The sequence below is a fragment of the Polypterus senegalus genome, chromosome 16, assembly GCF_016835505.1.
Source record: "Polypterus senegalus isolate Bchr_013 chromosome 16, ASM1683550v1, whole genome shotgun sequence".
Lineage (NCBI taxonomy): Eukaryota > Metazoa > Chordata > Cladistia > Polypteriformes > Polypteridae > Polypterus > Polypterus senegalus.
Genome location: NC_053169.1, coordinates 6133001 through 6150348, shown reverse-complemented (window position 1 = coordinate 6150348; position 17348 = coordinate 6133001). Strand labels below are relative to the sequence as shown.

General features: G+C 40.1%; 1 protein-coding gene across 2 annotated transcripts in view; it reads left to right on the top strand.

Moving 5' to 3' along the window:
* Positions 1 to 17348, top strand: part of LOC120516982 (son of sevenless homolog 1-like) — a 119942-nt gene that overhangs the window by 47031 nt on the left and 55563 nt on the right. For both annotated transcript variants that reach the window (XM_039739023.1, XM_039739025.1), the window contains exons 3-5: positions 6934 to 7065; positions 10326 to 10490; positions 11873 to 12082. In XM_039739023.1, coding sequence (XP_039594957.1) covers positions 6934 to 7065; positions 10326 to 10490; positions 11873 to 12082 — 507 coding nt within the window. The remainder of the gene's footprint in view (positions 1 to 6933; positions 7066 to 10325; positions 10491 to 11872; positions 12083 to 17348) is intronic.

The following is a 17348-nucleotide window of genomic DNA, read 5'->3' as shown; positions in this document are numbered from 1 at the left end:
GACAAGCCCCAACAAGGGCGAAACACGTGTTGTGTACTCTTTGTATTATCTGGCAGGTACTGTATCACATATTTGTGATCTGCTGATGTGGCAGATGTTTGCCAACTGGCTGATCAACCACAAGCGTTATCTGGTAGGTAACCACCTAATAATCAGATTGCAATTCAGACTAAAAAGAATAGTATGTGTGTGTGTGTGTGTGTATATATATATATATATAATAAATACAGTATATGTTTCAAGGTTGTGCTTAGACAAAACAGGCTTGTTTTTTGACACCCGCCTCAACTGGAAAAAGCAAGATTTTACCACTGCGTTCACATGGCTATCACAAGGCTATCAAGTTTTAAAGTGGGATCCATTTTCACACCTGAATTTGTGATCATGGATTTCTCAAATTGAGCCACATAATGGCAAGTTTTCCGGGTCTTTAGTCTGCAAACCATCCTAACAGTTTTCATTGTCTTTTAAGAAACAGTAAAAGTCCAAAGTGATGATAATCTCTACAAATGCATTATTTTATATTGCTCGGAGATGGGTCAGGTAAGTCACCTGCTTTACTGCACATTTACACTCTGAAAGGGCAATTACCATTTTTTAGGAAGGTTGGGTTTTAGGAGCTGCGTGGTTCTCATTTATTTCTAAGTGCTTCAGAGTGAAAGTCTGAAAAGGGGGAGGAAGGAGTTACTTGAAATGAAGTCATTTCCCTGTAGCGAGAAGCTACCATTAGCACGTCCCAATTTGCTGCATCATGGTGATTCTTGGCAGCACTGGGAGACGGCTTTTCTTGGAATTAGTACTTATATTACGCTAGGGCAGCAGAAACAACCTCCTTTATAAAAGTAGCAATCAGGAGTAACATTCTCAGCTTATTGTATTGCTTTAGATTGACTTCATCAGTCAATACTGGGGATGCGAAAGTAAACGCTACTGAAAACTCAGAGAATAAAGGACACATGTAACTGAGTAAAGGATGTGAAAGATGCTGGACCTGGCGCCGCGTTACAGTTCAGACAGTCAACCTTCCCTCAGGCTTTAAGGTCCCGATTAAGAAGATCTTACTGGGTTCCACTCATGTCAACTAAGAGCAAAAAAAAGTGAAGCTAAACTGGGAGTGTGATCACCAAAATTGGGTGGTAGGCTGGAAAAATGTTACCTCCTCTGACAAATCTCAGTTTCTGTTACAACGTGGCGGTGAAAGGGTCAGAATTCAGTGCAGATTGTTTGAATCTGTGGATCCAGCCTGCCTCGTTTCATCAGTACATGCTGCTGATCTTCGTGTAATAGTCTGGAGAGTGTTTTGTTGGCACACATTATTGCACTTAATCCCACGTTTGTGTCATTTGAATGGCAAGGTGTGCCAAAATTAAAAATATCTCTAAACAAAGAATGCAAATTGGAATAATCAATAATGTTACAGTAATGATACAGTAATTGCAATAAATTAAGAAATTAAAAATATCTCTAAACAAAAAATGCAAATTGGAATAATCAATAATGTTAGTTTGCCTTTTGTCAAGTGGGAGAAGTTATTCTCATTATCAACCCGTGCATCATGTGATAAAACAGTCCTCTCTAAAAGTATTGGAATGGTGAGGCCCGTCCATTTATTTTGCTATAGCTGAAGACATTTTGAATTTTTAAGTCAAAAGATGACTATGAGACAAGAGTTTAGACTTTCCACCTTAATTCCCTGGTTTCTTCTCCCAGATTTCTTAATAAGAGATATTTGGGCTTCACACAATACATGTGAACAAAACAGGTTTGCCCCGTGCCATACTCAGGATTAACCATTATTACATAAATCAGGCTTAAAGCCAAGGAGGTTCAGCTGTATAGAAGATAACACCTTTTGAAAGCTGACCACCCAATTTTTTTAGGTAAGTAAAAGAATAGGAACATATAACTGTAAAGTAAATCACACCTAATATTTGGTTGCTTATCCTTTGCTTGTAGGAACTGCACCAAGCCTGCAACTCCTCAACATAACCAAATGGTTGGCTTCTTCTTTCATGTTGTTACCACGGCCACTTACACAAAACTGAACCAATAATCGAATCAAACAATAGCAATAACAGTTTGAATTGGTCATCATATAATGACACGTACAGTATAGTGAAATTGATGCATACGGCACTGTCAGCATGTACTGCTCCCCGAGCCGGCACAATTATAATATGCACTGCCAGTCCTGGAGCGGCAGCAAAAAGAAAGGAAAAAAAAAATAAAGAAATGATTCAGGGAGCGAGTGACCAACACTACTTCACTACTGCACCATCGCATGTACAAATGCACACCAGCAAAAGCAAAGGTTGAGTTGCAAGAGAGTTGTTATTATCCAGTAAAGTAAGGATTAGGACACAACAAACAAACCCCCTGTATACATCGTAACCCACATGAATCACGAAACAAAACAGTCAACAACATACACCACTAATACGCAAATATGAAAAATTAATGAAACCAGAGTCCTGTGAATATTCACCATCAGGCCTGATCATCTATAGTCTGTTATGGCGAAGGATGCACCGAGCCGTACCTCCCGTTCTGAGAAACATAATACTACACAGCCCCTTATGCTGTCTCGTCGGGTCCTCTCCTGATTGACTTCATAAGAAAAGCAAAATGATCAATACAGAAATGAACACTGGGGTCACCTGACTTTTTCCAACGATGTTGAGTAGCTTTCTCCTCTTGTTGTGTTGGTGGCATCTGCTTCTCTCTTCTCCTCCTTCACCTTTTTCCTGCCACAGATTTACATACGGCCGGCTTCTCCCCTTACAGTTTGTTTGGCCCTCCGAGTCGGGTGCTCCCTTCCCCATGAACCATTGGCCAGCCTTGCGCATGCAGCCATTCCACCATCAACAGGATTAGGGAAAGGTGAAAAACTGCCGGTGACACCTGCACATTTCTGTGACAACCGTTACAAACTGAACTGCAGTAATAAGTGTGGTGACTTCGGTCAAGTGACGGTTCAGCGTGAGCAAGCAACTGTACATTATATCATGTATTGTATGAAATAAAAATAATTGATTCTACCCCCTCTTTTAGAACACTCTAGATGAGAACAGGCCATTCAGCCCAGCAAAGCTCGCCAGTCTTGTCCACTTATTTCTTCTAAGAAAACATCGAGTCAAGTTTTGAAAGTCCCTAACGTCTTACTACCTACCACACTACTTGGTAGTTTATTCCAAGAGTCTATCGTTCTTTGTGTAAAGAAAAACTTCCTAATGTTTGTGTGAAATTTAACCTTAACAAGTTTCCAACTGTGTCCCCATGTTCTTGATGAACTCATTTTAAAATAACCGTCTCGACCCACTGTTCTAATTCCCTTCATAATTATAAACACTTCAATCGGGTCACCTCTTAATTTTCTTTTGTTTAAACTGTAAAGGCTCAGCTCTTTTAATCTTTCCTCATAATTCAACCCCTGTAGCCCTGAATCAGCCTAGTCGCTCTTCTCTGGCCCTTTTCTAGCGCTGCTATGTCCTTTTTTGTAGCCTGGAGACCAAAGTTGCACACAATACTCAAGATGAGGCCTCACCAGTGCATTATAAAAGTTTGCGTAGCAAAAAAAAAAAGACTGTGATGAGGTGTAAAGGACAAGAAAGACGTTAGCCGCCTAAGGACTGTTCACAATGCAGCAACTGTCAAGGTACGTGTCAGAGGACCTGTGGAAGTCGCTCAGCCTTGCTCCTTTTCTGCCCACAATAACACAATGGGCACATCGGTCAAGCAGATCAGGCACTGACATTCTATTTTCTCATGCGGTAAGCAACGGAAAAATGTTAGTTAAAAAAAAAAAAAGTGCACAAAGAAACACTTCTACTGTCCCGATTGAGACATCGGGCTATGCATAGATGACAGTATCAAAACGTCACATGAAGGACGTGTACTGAATCTGCATCAGCAGATGCAATCGGTGGACTCTAGACAGACCTTTCCTATTCTGATTATACTGACGTTTTTGTATTTAAATGTTTCTATTATGCATAAAGCTTTCTGTTGTTGAAAAAAATTTCAATGTTCTTGGCTTGTTTTTCCAGGGGTAAACATAACAGTAAGGATGTTAACACATCTCGATTTAAATACCAGGAAATGAAAGATTAAATGTTCAACTCCCGTCTCATATTCATCTTTTGACGTCAAGTCTAAATGTCTTCAGTGTTTAGCACAAACACGGTTTGTGTAATGCGGCAAATTCAAAAATATTACAGTACTCGACTGTTTCAAATCTCACCCCCCGCACCCCCATCCCACCTGTGCTGCTTATGCTCATCTTCAGTGGATCACATGGTTGTAACAGTGCTGCACTCGCACTCTGTGGGAAGTCTGGGAGTTAACAATGTCTCATGTCCACACTTTGATCTTTTCTCATGCATTTGTAATTCTAAGTTTACTGTTACGTTACTTGTGCCTCGCGGAGTCAATGGAGGCTCCTCTGAGCGAGGAGTCAGAGTGTCTGGGCTTGCGAGTGTCCTGATAAAAACCAAGATTGAGGCCTTTAATGACCTCTTGGGCACGGCCATCAGCAGTGTGTCTGTTAGCGGAGAGAGTATCGACCTCATCGAGAGGTTTACTTACCTTGTTAGTGACATTCATGACTCTGGTGACTCTTCCTATGAAATCAGTGGCGCTCCCAATATCTCTGCCAGAGGACGAAGGTCCAAGTCTTTAGAGTCCTGGTGCTTCCTGTCTTGCTATATGGTTGTGAGACGTTTACGCTATCCAGTGACCCGAGACGAAGACTGGACTCCTTTGGTACTGTGTCTCTCTGGAAAATCCTTGAGTACCGTTAGTTTGACTTTGTGTTGCTCATGGAGTCCTAAATGAGGCACATTACCTATATTGTGAGGGAGCGTCAGTTACGACACTACGGCCATGTGGCACGTTTCACTGGCTGTGGCAGATAGAGGGTAATTTCCGGAAGGTTGGACTGGACTGCGTGTCTGCCTGGAGGGTTGCCAACCAGAATCCCGAGTTGTTTCATTGTGTGGTGGGTGCGGCAATGCGCTGTACCAGTGCCCGCTCCCCGACTTGACATGTTACTTTACTGTTCCCTTTCCTGATTGGTTGATACTAAGAGTAATTAAAAGATATGCATTTTTTATTAAAAATTACAAAGCATAAGAAACCCATTATGTCAGGGTAGGCAAAGTCATTCCTGGAGGGCCGCAGTGACTGCAGGCTTTTGTTCCAACCCAATTGCTTAATAAGAAGCACTTCTTGCTCAAGTAACACTTCTCCTTTATTTTAGTTATCTTGCTCAGTAAAATTTTGAACCTTTAATTGCTTCTTTTAGGCTGAAACAAAGTCAAGGCAAAGCAAACTTTATTGTCATCTAAACCATATACAGTACAAGTATACAGATAGACAAAATTGCGAATCCCGGGCTCCACAGTGTAACAACATGAAGTGCAAATAAAAAATTACAATGAAATTAAAAATAGAATTAAAATTTAAATTAAAACACAAACAAGACAAGTAGCAGCAATATTGATGTTTAGTAAGCAGTATGTACGTTGATGCAATGTATGGTATTATGCAATCTACATAGATACATATAGTCAATAAATAAATCAGTCAGTCATTGTCCAAGCCGCTATATCCTAGCACAGGGTCACGGGGGTCTGCTAGAGCCAATCCTAGCCAACACAGGGCGCAAGGCGGGAACAAACCCCAGGCAGGGTGCCAGCCCACCGCTGGGCACGCACACACACACACCAAGCACACACTAGGGACAATTTAGGACCGCCAATGCACCTAACCTGCATGTCTTCGGACTGTAGGAGGAAACCGGAGCACCCGTAGGAAACCAAGGCAGACAGGGGGAGAACATGCAAACTCCACGCTGGGAGGACCCGGGAAGCGAACCTGGGTCTCCTAACTGCGAGGCACTGCGCCACCGTGCCGCCCTTCAATAATTATGTACTATAATAAATTAATAATAGATATAGATAATACAGAAGTGATCAGTGTATGATGAGAGTTGTTTAAGACATGTGTAAACAATGACAGGTCAGAATGCTTCACAGCAGAAGGATATCAAGAGTGTCAAACTCCTTAAAGGTCAGTGTGAGATTTTCAGTTCTTCTCTACCTGTACACTCGTCTTTGCAGGACAGTGACTTGCTTGTATAAAAGTTCTATTTTTAGAGGTGGTTGAGGCCGTGTGGAAGAAACCAGAGGGCAGCCTGGTGTTAAGGAGTCTGACATCTTGGGGGTCAAAACTATTAGGAATAATATTTACATGACAAAAGAAACCAGCCTTTCTCCATTTAGTTTGTTTCCATTTACACCGGCGTGTATTTATCGTGCACTATTTGGTTTAATTAAGTACTTGGAAGGAAAGTGAAGGACTGAGAATTACTTCTCTGTTTTAGGCTTCAAATCATTTGGATGATATCCTAGATTTTTTTTTCTCCTTTTTGAGGATTTATGAGAATGACCTGACATGGCATCACAAACAAGCCAGGAAATCAAATTATTGGCAAGGATTGTTTTCTAATTACGCAACTGGGTTGGAACAAAAAACCTGCATCCACTGCGGCCCTTCTGGACTGACTTTGCCCACCCCTGCATTATGTGATCAAAGCATTACTCTAAATGCCACATGAAAGCAAAATGATGTTTCTGGCTGAGTTTTGTTTTTTTGTTGTTCCATATAACAAAACGAGGAGAAGAAGGTCGGGGTTACATCATAAGTAGGTGAAATTGGGTAACACATTTTCCTCTAACTGACATAATAGAGAATTCACATGGCATTTCCCACTGTGCTTTGCATATCTCAGTGGACCATTCCTGTACTTCATATTTCCTAACAATTAACAATGGTTTCTCAGTCAAAAACTGTGCATGTGTATATAATCTGCATTGTTATGAAGTTGCATTTGAATTTGGGTAATCTGACCAGCCATGTCTGCTTTCATTTTAGGAGCGAGTTCAAAAAAGCTTTCCCCATCCAATTGACAAGTGGGCCATCGCTGATGCTCAGGCTGCTATAGAGAAGAGAAAAAGGAGAAACCCTTTAGCGTTGCCTGTTGACAAAATTCACCCTCTTTTAAAGGTAATGAAATTTGTTCTCACATTAAAGACACATTTGTTTCTTTGAACCTGAGACCCTACCATTGTATTAAATACAAAATATCCAGCACAGTGTTGCTATTATCGGTCCAAAGCTTTTTATTTATTTAATTATATGTTGGTTTATTTCCCACTGGATTCTTGTTTTGCCTGTGGGAAATAACAGTATGGCCAGGTTGACATGGGAAAATGCTCCCCACGGCAATGTGTTCCCTCAGTATGCTGGATGGCATCGTTCCTCTTTCATGTTACCCCCTGAGGATCCACGTGGTGGGCAGGCAGGCAGCCCTGTTGAGGTCCTTCTGAGTTCGTGGATGAAGCATCTGGGAAGACGACTCCCATGTCCCCTGGAGGCTCTGTCTGTCGTATTAAGTTCTTCTAGGGTTCACCTCTGATGTACTGGAAGTACTCCCGGGTCTGCCTTCAAAAGGAGCCTCTCCTCTCCAGCCTGGGTGAGTCAGGAGTGGAGTAAGACAAAGCTCGCTAGAAGCAGAGGAGGATGAATTGTATAGGAATTGTATTGTGAAGAAATCCTGTGAGAGAACATTTATGAAAATCAGAGGAATGAAGGTCAGTAGGAACATCACATGTGTGTGAATGAGAGGGAGGTCAGTGGATTGGTGAGGATGCAGGAAGTTGGCGAAAGTAGGATGAGTTCAAATACTTGGGATCAACAGTACAGAGTAATGGGGAGTGTGGAAGAGAAGTGAAAAAGAGAGTGCAGACAGGGTGGAGAAGAGTGTCAGGAGTGATTTGTGACAGATGGGTATCAGCAAGAGTCAAAGGGAAGGTCTACAGGACGGTAGTGAGACCAGCTATGTTATATGGGCTGGGGACAGTGACACAGGAGACAGAGCTGGAGGTGGCAGAGTTAAAGACGCTAAGATTTGCACTGGGTGTGACGAGGATGGACAGGATTAGAAATGAGGACATTAGAGGGTCGGGTTGGCTGGTAAGGAGACAAAGTCAGAGAGGCGAGATTGCGTTGGTTTGGACATGTGCAAAGGAGAGATGAGGGGTATATTGGGAAAAGGGTGCTAAGGATAGAGCTGACAGGGAAGAGGAGAAGAGGAAGGCCTAAGAGGAGGTTTATGGATGTGGTGAGAGAGGACATGCAGGTGATGGGGGTGACAGAACAAGATGATGAGGACAGGAAGAGATGGAAGAAGATGATCCACTGTGACAACCCCTAATGGGAGCAGCTGAAAGAAGAAGAGGAAGAGAGTTTTTGGACTAATGACTTGTTTGTCACAGTTGTACTTTCAGTTTGGTTCTTCTTCAGCATCACATTTTGCACCTTGAAGATTTATATAAATGTTGCTTTTCTGTAGTTTTCAAGCTTTTCTGTTTACACTCATTTAGGGACTTGCGGTACAGTCTGATATGTCTGTGCATTATGTTAATGTTTTTCATTACTTGAACACTTTACAACTATTTACCAATTTATCTGTTGCATTATTCATATACAATGGTACCTCTGGAGACGACCATAATTTGTTCCAAAACTCTGGACGCAACCCGATTTGGTTGCGACCCAAATGTAATTTTCCCATTAGATTGTATGTAAGTACAATTAATCCTTTCCAAACGTACAAACTGTATGTAAATATATATATATATATATATATATATATATATATATATATATATATATACATTTATATATATATATATATATTTTTAAGCACAAAAATAGGTTTTTTAAGCACAAAAATAGTTAATTATACCATAGAATGCACAGTTTAATAGTAAACTAAATGTAAAAACATTGAATAACACTGAGAAACCCTTTAACAACAGAGAAAACTAACATTGTAAGAGATAGCACTAGAACCTTATGAACCGCTCGCTGTAAACATTTTTTTTTTGTGAGTTTTAAGCATAGGGGAACAAAATGAATGCCACTTCTCTTGCGAAACTCTTCAAACCATCCTCTACTGGCCTTAAATTCCTCACCTTTGCCACTCGAAGGAGGATTTATTTTTCAGCAACTCGCCATGAATCTTCCTGGCTATCTCGCATATGATCGCCTCACTTACACTATCTCCTGCAAGGTGCTTCTCGTTCAGCCACACTAGCAACAGTTTTTCCACCTCTTCCAGCACTTGAGGCCTCTGCCTGGTTAACATTGTAACTCCTTTTGCAACAACAGCTGCTTTGTTAGGCCCTGTATATGCAAACAAAAGAAAATGGGAAACGGAGAATGGGAGATCATTGGCGCGTACGAACACTTGTAGGGAAACTGGCCGCCAGTGTTTTTGTTCGCCACCAGAGCGTGTGGTCGTGAAGAGATGCAACATTTTGGCAAACTTTTGATCGTAACCCGGTTTGTACGTGTTCGGAAATGTTCGTGACCAGAGGTTCTACTGTCTTATGTCTGTTTATGCTGTCTGTCTATCTGTTGTTGTATAATGTGCACTTGTCTTGATGTTTGTGTTCGTACATTGAGCCTGGAGAAACTCAACTTTGTTCAGCTGTGCCTTCTTTTGTACCCTCCGCTATTTCAAACATGGCCTCTTTGTACCATGCATAGTAGCACATCATTTTTTTTTAGTATTTTCCAGTTTTTTGAGCATAGAAGTTTTGCACAAGAGTTGTGTTTGGTAAATAAACAAGTAGATGTGGATAATATGGTTGTGCGCAAACACAACTATTTTTGACCTTCCATTATATATTTGTTTCCCCGTTTCTGCCCAATGAAGGAAGCCATTGAGAGGTCTGCGGGATGTTTATTGATATGTTTAGTTAACTTGAATGTTGGAGTGTGAAATGCAATTGAACTAACTAAACAATTTAAAACAAAGTAACGACTCAGCCCCTTTCGAAACGAAGCAAAAAGACTAGGAGTGTGAAAATACCTTTAATACAGCACGATGGTGGACCAAGGCTGAAGCTAATACGTCAAAGCAATAACATTTGTTGTCAGTCTTGGTTTAGAGTTTGTGTGAGCTGTCGTGGTTACGGCGAATATTTGGCTGTGGTTTTTGCTGAGTGCCACACCGTCGCCACAGCTGTTTGTTGCCTCTGGCCCCTTGCATGGATTCTGCAGAACAGTTTTTAATTGGCTTCATTAGATTAGAGTAGAGAAAACGCTCTTAACCCCATGTTTCTTGGTCCAGTAAATGTTCTACCATAAAAATGTGCCTGAACTGTCCAAATCAAAGCTGTAATATGCATCCATCTTGTCTTGACTTGTAGAGCAAAGCTAATAGTTAACATTTGATTTCTTTTTTGATTTTCTAGGAGGTTCTGGGATACAAAATCGACCATCAGGTGTCAATTTACATCGTAGCAGTGCTGGAATATATTTCAGCAGATATTTTGAAACTGGCAGGGAACTATGTACGGAATATACGACACTATGAAATTTCTCAGCAGGATATCAAGGTGGCCATGTGTGCAGACAAGGTAAGTCCTTGCATTTTTTTTTTCCTCATTTTCGACAAAATAATAGATTTTATTCTTTTTGCTGTGGATGTCATAGATTCTCCTAATTTTTATTGCCTTTTTTTCAAAATTTGTTTGAGTATCTGTAGCTCAGAAATCTACTCTATATTTCTAAAATCCTAAGCCTGAAAGTGCAACGATTTTATGTGACATTTTTATGTCACGTTTTTTGTCACACTTTTAAATCGGGCTTATTTTAAAACCTACATATATATGTTTGGTATCATTCTTTTCAGAATTTATCGTACTTTAATGTGATGTTGTGATGTTTTCATATTCTTATGCCCTTTTGTAAATGATAAACTATAAAATATCAAGAGCTCACCTCTCATCCTGCAAGATGAGACTTTGTGACAAGAGATTTAGCCACGCCCAGGGCCGGAAATAAAAGACAAAGAGTAGGACAGCAGCTGTACAGGCTTTTAAATGTTTGAAGTGACGCGCGAGATGCAGATCACACAGCGCAGTGGCGGCAGCAGCAGCAGCAGCAGCAAGACAACAGCTGATTGAGCAAACAGGAGGTTAACAAAAAACAACTGCACTGTATTTGTTTCCCATTGTATCACCGTTTGGGAGGAGTGAACGCGTTTCCTGGGGTGCGTTCAGCCCCCCTTTTTCACAACACGAGCAGCAGAGACGTGAAGTTGGTGGCATGTAGTGCAAGTCGGTGGGATTGGCGAGTGAAGTGAGCGGGTGGGGACCCGCTCGTGATATCATAAAATAGCAGCAGTACAAGTAAAAATACATAAACCAGAGGATTTCGAAGCTACAAGATTTTTTTTTTTTCTTCAAACTGGAGTTGCATTCAGAATTGTAGGCTCGTGATCATCCCGCGTTTTCCCATAATTTACAATCTGACTGCTGGTTACACGAGTGAGCGGACCCCTCGCTATGTCCTGGCTCACACCTCAAGATCTCCTTCTCAGATGGTGGGGCTCTTCTGCACGTTTTTTTACAATATCAAATGTGTTTAATGTATTCATTTATATAACCGTCATTGTTAAAATACATACCGTTTAATTTTTTGTACACAGTCGATCATTTGCACCCACTTGCAGCCATACCTGCCAGACTTCACAAATCCCAGCATATTTCTCAACTCTTTCTATAAACTGATGCAGTTGTGCTTTCAGCTGACACTCGCATCCTCTGTCATGTGTGAAGGATTAGCATGGCATCCGATGAGCTTGCTGTGCAGGCAGTGCACTATTGTAATGTTAAGCTGAGGAATTATGAGGAAGATTTAAGAATCACTATTTGAACTTGTCTGCTTTTTTTTCTGCTCGTGGCAGGATAATTTTCATTAAATGGGTTTATTTTGATCATTTTGTTCCTTCTTTTAGGTGCTGATGGACATGTTTCACCAAGATGAGGAGGACATCAGTGGATGGTTACTTCAAGATGAGGAGCCCTCAAACTCAGGAGAGCAAATGTACTACGAGTTAGTGAAAGCATTCATGGCTGATGTCCGCCAGTACTTGAGGGACCTCAACCTTATCATTAAGGTCTTCAGGGAACCGTTTGTCACCAGCAGTCAGCTTTTCTCACCTCATGTATGTTTCTTGAGTATAATGACATGTTGTGTTCAATCTGCATGGAAATGATAGAATTAAGCTGCCTTAAGAGCAAGCTTGTTACTTAGTGTTCGTAGATCACAGAGCTTGCATCTTTTGCTTAGTTTTATCTATTTCTGTGCTGCCACGTGTGTCATGCATAAGCGTCTCATTTATTTGTATACTTCTGCAATTGTTGCAAAGAATTTGGGGGAGCGGAATGAGTTTCGACTGATGGTTTTTCTTGTGTCAAAGGTTCCATTAAGCCAGGGGTTCTCAAAGTCGGTCCTGGGGGCCCACTGTGGCTGCAGGTTTTTGTTCCAGCCGGATTCGCAATCACTGATCTCATTTAATTTCCTGGGATTTCTTTCTTCTCTTATTCTACATTCAGAAAAGCGCAGCAGCATGAGTTTTACATTTGTAAGAAACTCAGAAATATTTCTGTTTTGGATTTAAATGCTTAACTCTCTTTTCATTCAATTTTGTCCCTTCTCTATGAAGTTTGCTCCCTTCATTGTATCTTAATAATGACAACGAGCAGAACAGACACCCAGGCAATCAACACTGAATCGTGAAAGACCGCAACTGCTTTAGCGTCAGATCCGCTAATTAGTGGATTCATTAAACCATTAGAACACTTAGAAAAGTAGAATGAAAGTCAAGATGAAAATAGTGTTAAAAAAAATACATTAGTCCCATATAACTGTTTAGTACATTTTAATACATACTGTATATATTTTTCTAACCAAACTTTGTTTTCTAATTTATGTATTGTTCCCAAAATGCAGAACTTAGGGAAATAACAGTTCCCTTAATTAGCCCAGGAGTCCAATTAAAAACAGAAGCTGGTTGGAACAAAGGCCTGAAGCCACAGTGGACCCCCAGGACCGACTTTGAGAACCCCAGCATTAAGCTAACAGTAACAGTCATAAGAAATACAACCACTTATTCTTCTAACAAAAGAAGACATCGTTTTCAAAGTTAGTTTGCTTCAAATTATTCCCAAATATCTCCTGTTCATTACACTCAGTCTGTCATAACGGAGTGCAGCGTGCAAGTGGGCAGAATTTCCAATGTACGGTGGTGACGGGATTCCTGTCCCAATATGTGCCATCTTGATGAGACGTGAACAACGCCAGTCGCCAGTGTGGCCACATTTCTAAAACGCTTTGGGACTGTGGGACCCGATACAAAAATACAGTGGTACCTCGGTATACATCCTTAATCCGTTCCTGATCCTTGGACTTATACCAAACTAATTTTTCCCATAAGAAATGAAGGGGAAGTGATTAATCCATTCCCATGAGAAAAAATCCTATTGTTATTGGCATATTATACATTGATGGGGTTGTATAAAATAATTTAAACACTGCTTAATACTAAAATACATAAATACAAAAGCAATTAGATGAAATAAATGAAAATTTAACCTCACTTTACTTTTTAATAACGTCTTTGTTTTTCACAATCGTAGATACCGTCGTTCTCGGCATACTGTATGCAACAACAACAACAGCATTTATTTATATAGCACATTTTCATACAAACAGTAGCTCAAAGTGCTTATGTATGCAGCAGCCAAGTTCCAGATACGCATGCCACCTTCATACTTTTCAACAATCGATTCAAATTTACACGTAAAAACACACAATCACATGAAAATTCACAGAGAGTTATAGCGCGGGTTGTTCACTGAATGCTAGCAACTGGCGTACTGACGCTCGTGGGCACTCGTGGCTTTGTCTCAAGACAGGTAAACAAGGGTATCGCGCCGTGTTCTAGCACGCGAGTCGTATTCCAAACAAAGGTCATATACCAAGCAAAATATTTCGCGTCCAAACAGGACATATACCAAGTTGGACTTATTCCAAAGTGGACGTATACCGAGGTACCACTGTATCTTAATCCATAGGACCCTTTTGAAAATTAAAAAGAAAATAAAAAAATGAACAGTTGTGTAATGAAAAATATTTTAATTTTGGAAATATATACAATGTAAAAAGATGTGATAATAACCGTTTCAGATTTCAGGTATGATAAATATAAATGCACAAATGCACAGTCCTAACAAGAATGATGTGCTTGCCCTGAATGACACAAATCATCAATATTTGGTGTAAGGTTTGTTAACGGTAATACTGGTGGTCATACGGTATTTAGCTTAATTTGTTCTTGGTTGTAGTGACCATTGAACAGTAAGTTTCATAAGTCTGTAGAATTAAAGTGGGCTAGGATCCTAAGTTCTTTTTCACTCGAGTCCATATGCAGTACGATTTTTCTTTGCCAAAATTTGTCAAGAGGTAAACTGGTTTTTCAAATTTTTATAACATAGCATCTGAGTAGCCAACATATTTTCTTCATTTGTAGATGCGTAGTTCTTGTTTATTTAAGTTAAATGGCTCCAGAACACACAAAAACACTTCTCTTAGGTCCTGACCTTTAGGAAAATAGTGTTCAAATGTAATCAATGGCATTTTGTAAATGATCACAATAAGCTTCAGTTGGCTAGAATTGAAGTCTGATTTTCTCTTCTCTCGCTTATTCAGTCAGTTATGGTTTGAAGTTATCAGCAAAGTTGTTTTCAGTTTTTTATCCAAGGTTTAATTTGCTTCTTTGGGCCTTCTGTTTTATTATAATGGTAGGATTTTATTTTCATGCATTTCCTGATGAGGTAAGTCTTCAAAATCTGAACAACAACATTTATATCTATAGCACGTTTTCATACAAATGATGTAGCTCAAAGTGCTTTACAAGATGAAGAAAGGAAAAAAAAGAAAAAATCTAAAAATGAAGTTAGGCCATACTAATTAACATAGAATAAAAGTAAAGTCTGACGGCCAAGGGCGACAAAAAAATAAACTCCAGACGGCTGGAGAAAAAAAAATAAAAAACAAAATCTGCAGGGGTTCCAGGGCCACGAGATCACAATGATCTCATTCATGCCCTCATGGTTTTCAGGCTCCACGTGGAAGAATTAGACAATGATGGTCATGTGGACCTCTGGCCTTCAACCCATCAATGTAAGGACTGCATGGTGCCCTGATCAGGTGGTTTGGGCGCAGATTGGCACCACAAGAGGCCAGAAAAAGAACAGCAGAGAAAGTAGGGGTTAGTACGGATTTCATAGCCGCGAAAAAAATGAAAATTCAATACATATACAGAATATCAGGGTTACACTAAAATGAAGCTCTGAGAAAGCCATGTTAAAATAATAAGTTTTTAGCAGTCCTTTTAAAGTGCGCCACCGTATTAGCCTGGCGAATTTCTGTCGGTAAATTTGTATTCCAGATTTTAGGTGCATCACAGCAGAAGGCCGCCTCACTGCTTCTTTTAAGTTTAGCACTTGGAATTCTAAGCAGACCTTCATTTGAGGTTCTAAGGTTACGATTTGGAGTGTAAGGTGAGAGGCATTCTGAGATAAAGGATGAGATTATTTAAGGTTTTGTAAACCATAAGCAGAATTTTAAAGTCAATTCTAAATGCCACGGGTAACCAGTGTAGTGACATCAAAACTGGAGAGATGTGCTCGGATTTTCTTTTCCTACTTAAGATTCTAGTAGCTGCATTCTGCACTCGTTGCAATTGATTGACGTCTTTTTTGGATTTTCCTGAGAGGAGTATGTCTGCACATTACCATAACTTTAAAGATGCAGATGAGAATGCGAAGAACGGCACAAAGGTCAGCTGAAATGTAACTGCAGTATTTGCCCTCTTCCTAATTTCCTGTATTTTTTTTTCTTTTGCTTTTTTGTAACACTTAAGGCCAAGTTACAATAGACGACTTTTCCAGTCATTTTCAATCGTAGCCTTCATTTACATCATCTTAGCCAGTCAGAAGCGGTCAGCAGTGTACCCCTGTAAAGATGATCGCCTAATGTGACATACCCAGCAGCTGAGACCAACTAGTCTGTGACTGGCTAGGATTATTAAATTTGATGTTGTCATTACTTGGAAAGAGGAACTGCAAACCAAATGAACCAGTGAATGCTTAACTGCAAGTACGATGCTTAGAATGTAGCAACCTGGCATAAGGAATACGCGTGTTTTGATCCTCAAAAATAGAAGAGAAGCTTGTCAGTCTGATATCTCATATTGTAGAATTAAAGGGCAGCGATTACTGCTGAACTCAACTACAGCTGCTAACCTTTCGTAAAACACCGTGCCGTCAGGCAACATGCTATATTGGCTGTCAGAAAGAGGGCAAGCATGACTGTGCTGAAGGTTTGGTGCTCAGTTGGTAAATGTGACATGGGCTGCACTTTTCAATCATGTAATTTGACTTGGTGCTTCAGTGAGAGCAATGACTGTGATCGGCATGTCTAACTCACACATAGACTTGCACGATATGACATGGGTTTAAATTGCATCTGATCTCCAAAAACATTTAGTATGATACAAAAGACAACCTGTGTAAATACAATACGTATTTCTTAAACGATCATTTGATTTATTGAAAATTAAAAACATCTGACTTCTCAAAAGCATGTGAATTTCCGCAATTATAATAAAAAAGTAGAAATCTGACTTGCACTGTCTACACGTGTTGGTAAAAAAATGTAACAGATAACTTCAGTAACAGTAATATGTTCAGTACAGTTAATGTACACAACAGATACACAGTGTCAAATGCAACGCTGCCTTTGCTAAACTGTAAAATCATTTAATAACTACCAGAACAGACATCTGAACCTCTGCTTTTTGGTTTGGCTGAGCTCAGATCAGAGTGACGAGAGACACGATCAGTGTTGATCACGGTTAATTTTCTTTTTTTTATTTCCAGTAGCTGATTCAAGGTATTTATGAACTCCTGTACAATATGTTTGCACAGAAACACAGCTTAAGAAGCACTGGTTTAGAGGATACCACTAGAGGGCAGTAGATGGTTTTGGCAGAGGCTTATTTTAGCATTCTCCATGCACTGACATTTATAGTTAAAGCACAAAGGCCTCATGGAGTTTGGATGACTCATGGCACTGGTCACATGCATTCTATAACTGACCAGCTAAACCCAGAAGACAAAATGAAAAGGACTCAGGTTGACCATTTCTAATGGCCCACAAGAAAGGACAAGTTTACAGCAGCCTGTCCCTTTCTGAATTGGCCAGTGTGGGACTCATTTCATTTGCTCCTCTCAGATAACCTAATGTGAACCATAGAAAGGGGGAGAAAAAAAGGAAACTTTCCATTTTTTCTTCTCTCATTTTTATTTATTTCTGTATTTTCTGGGGTACAAAGGCTAGCCGCCATCATAACTAATAAAGCCAAT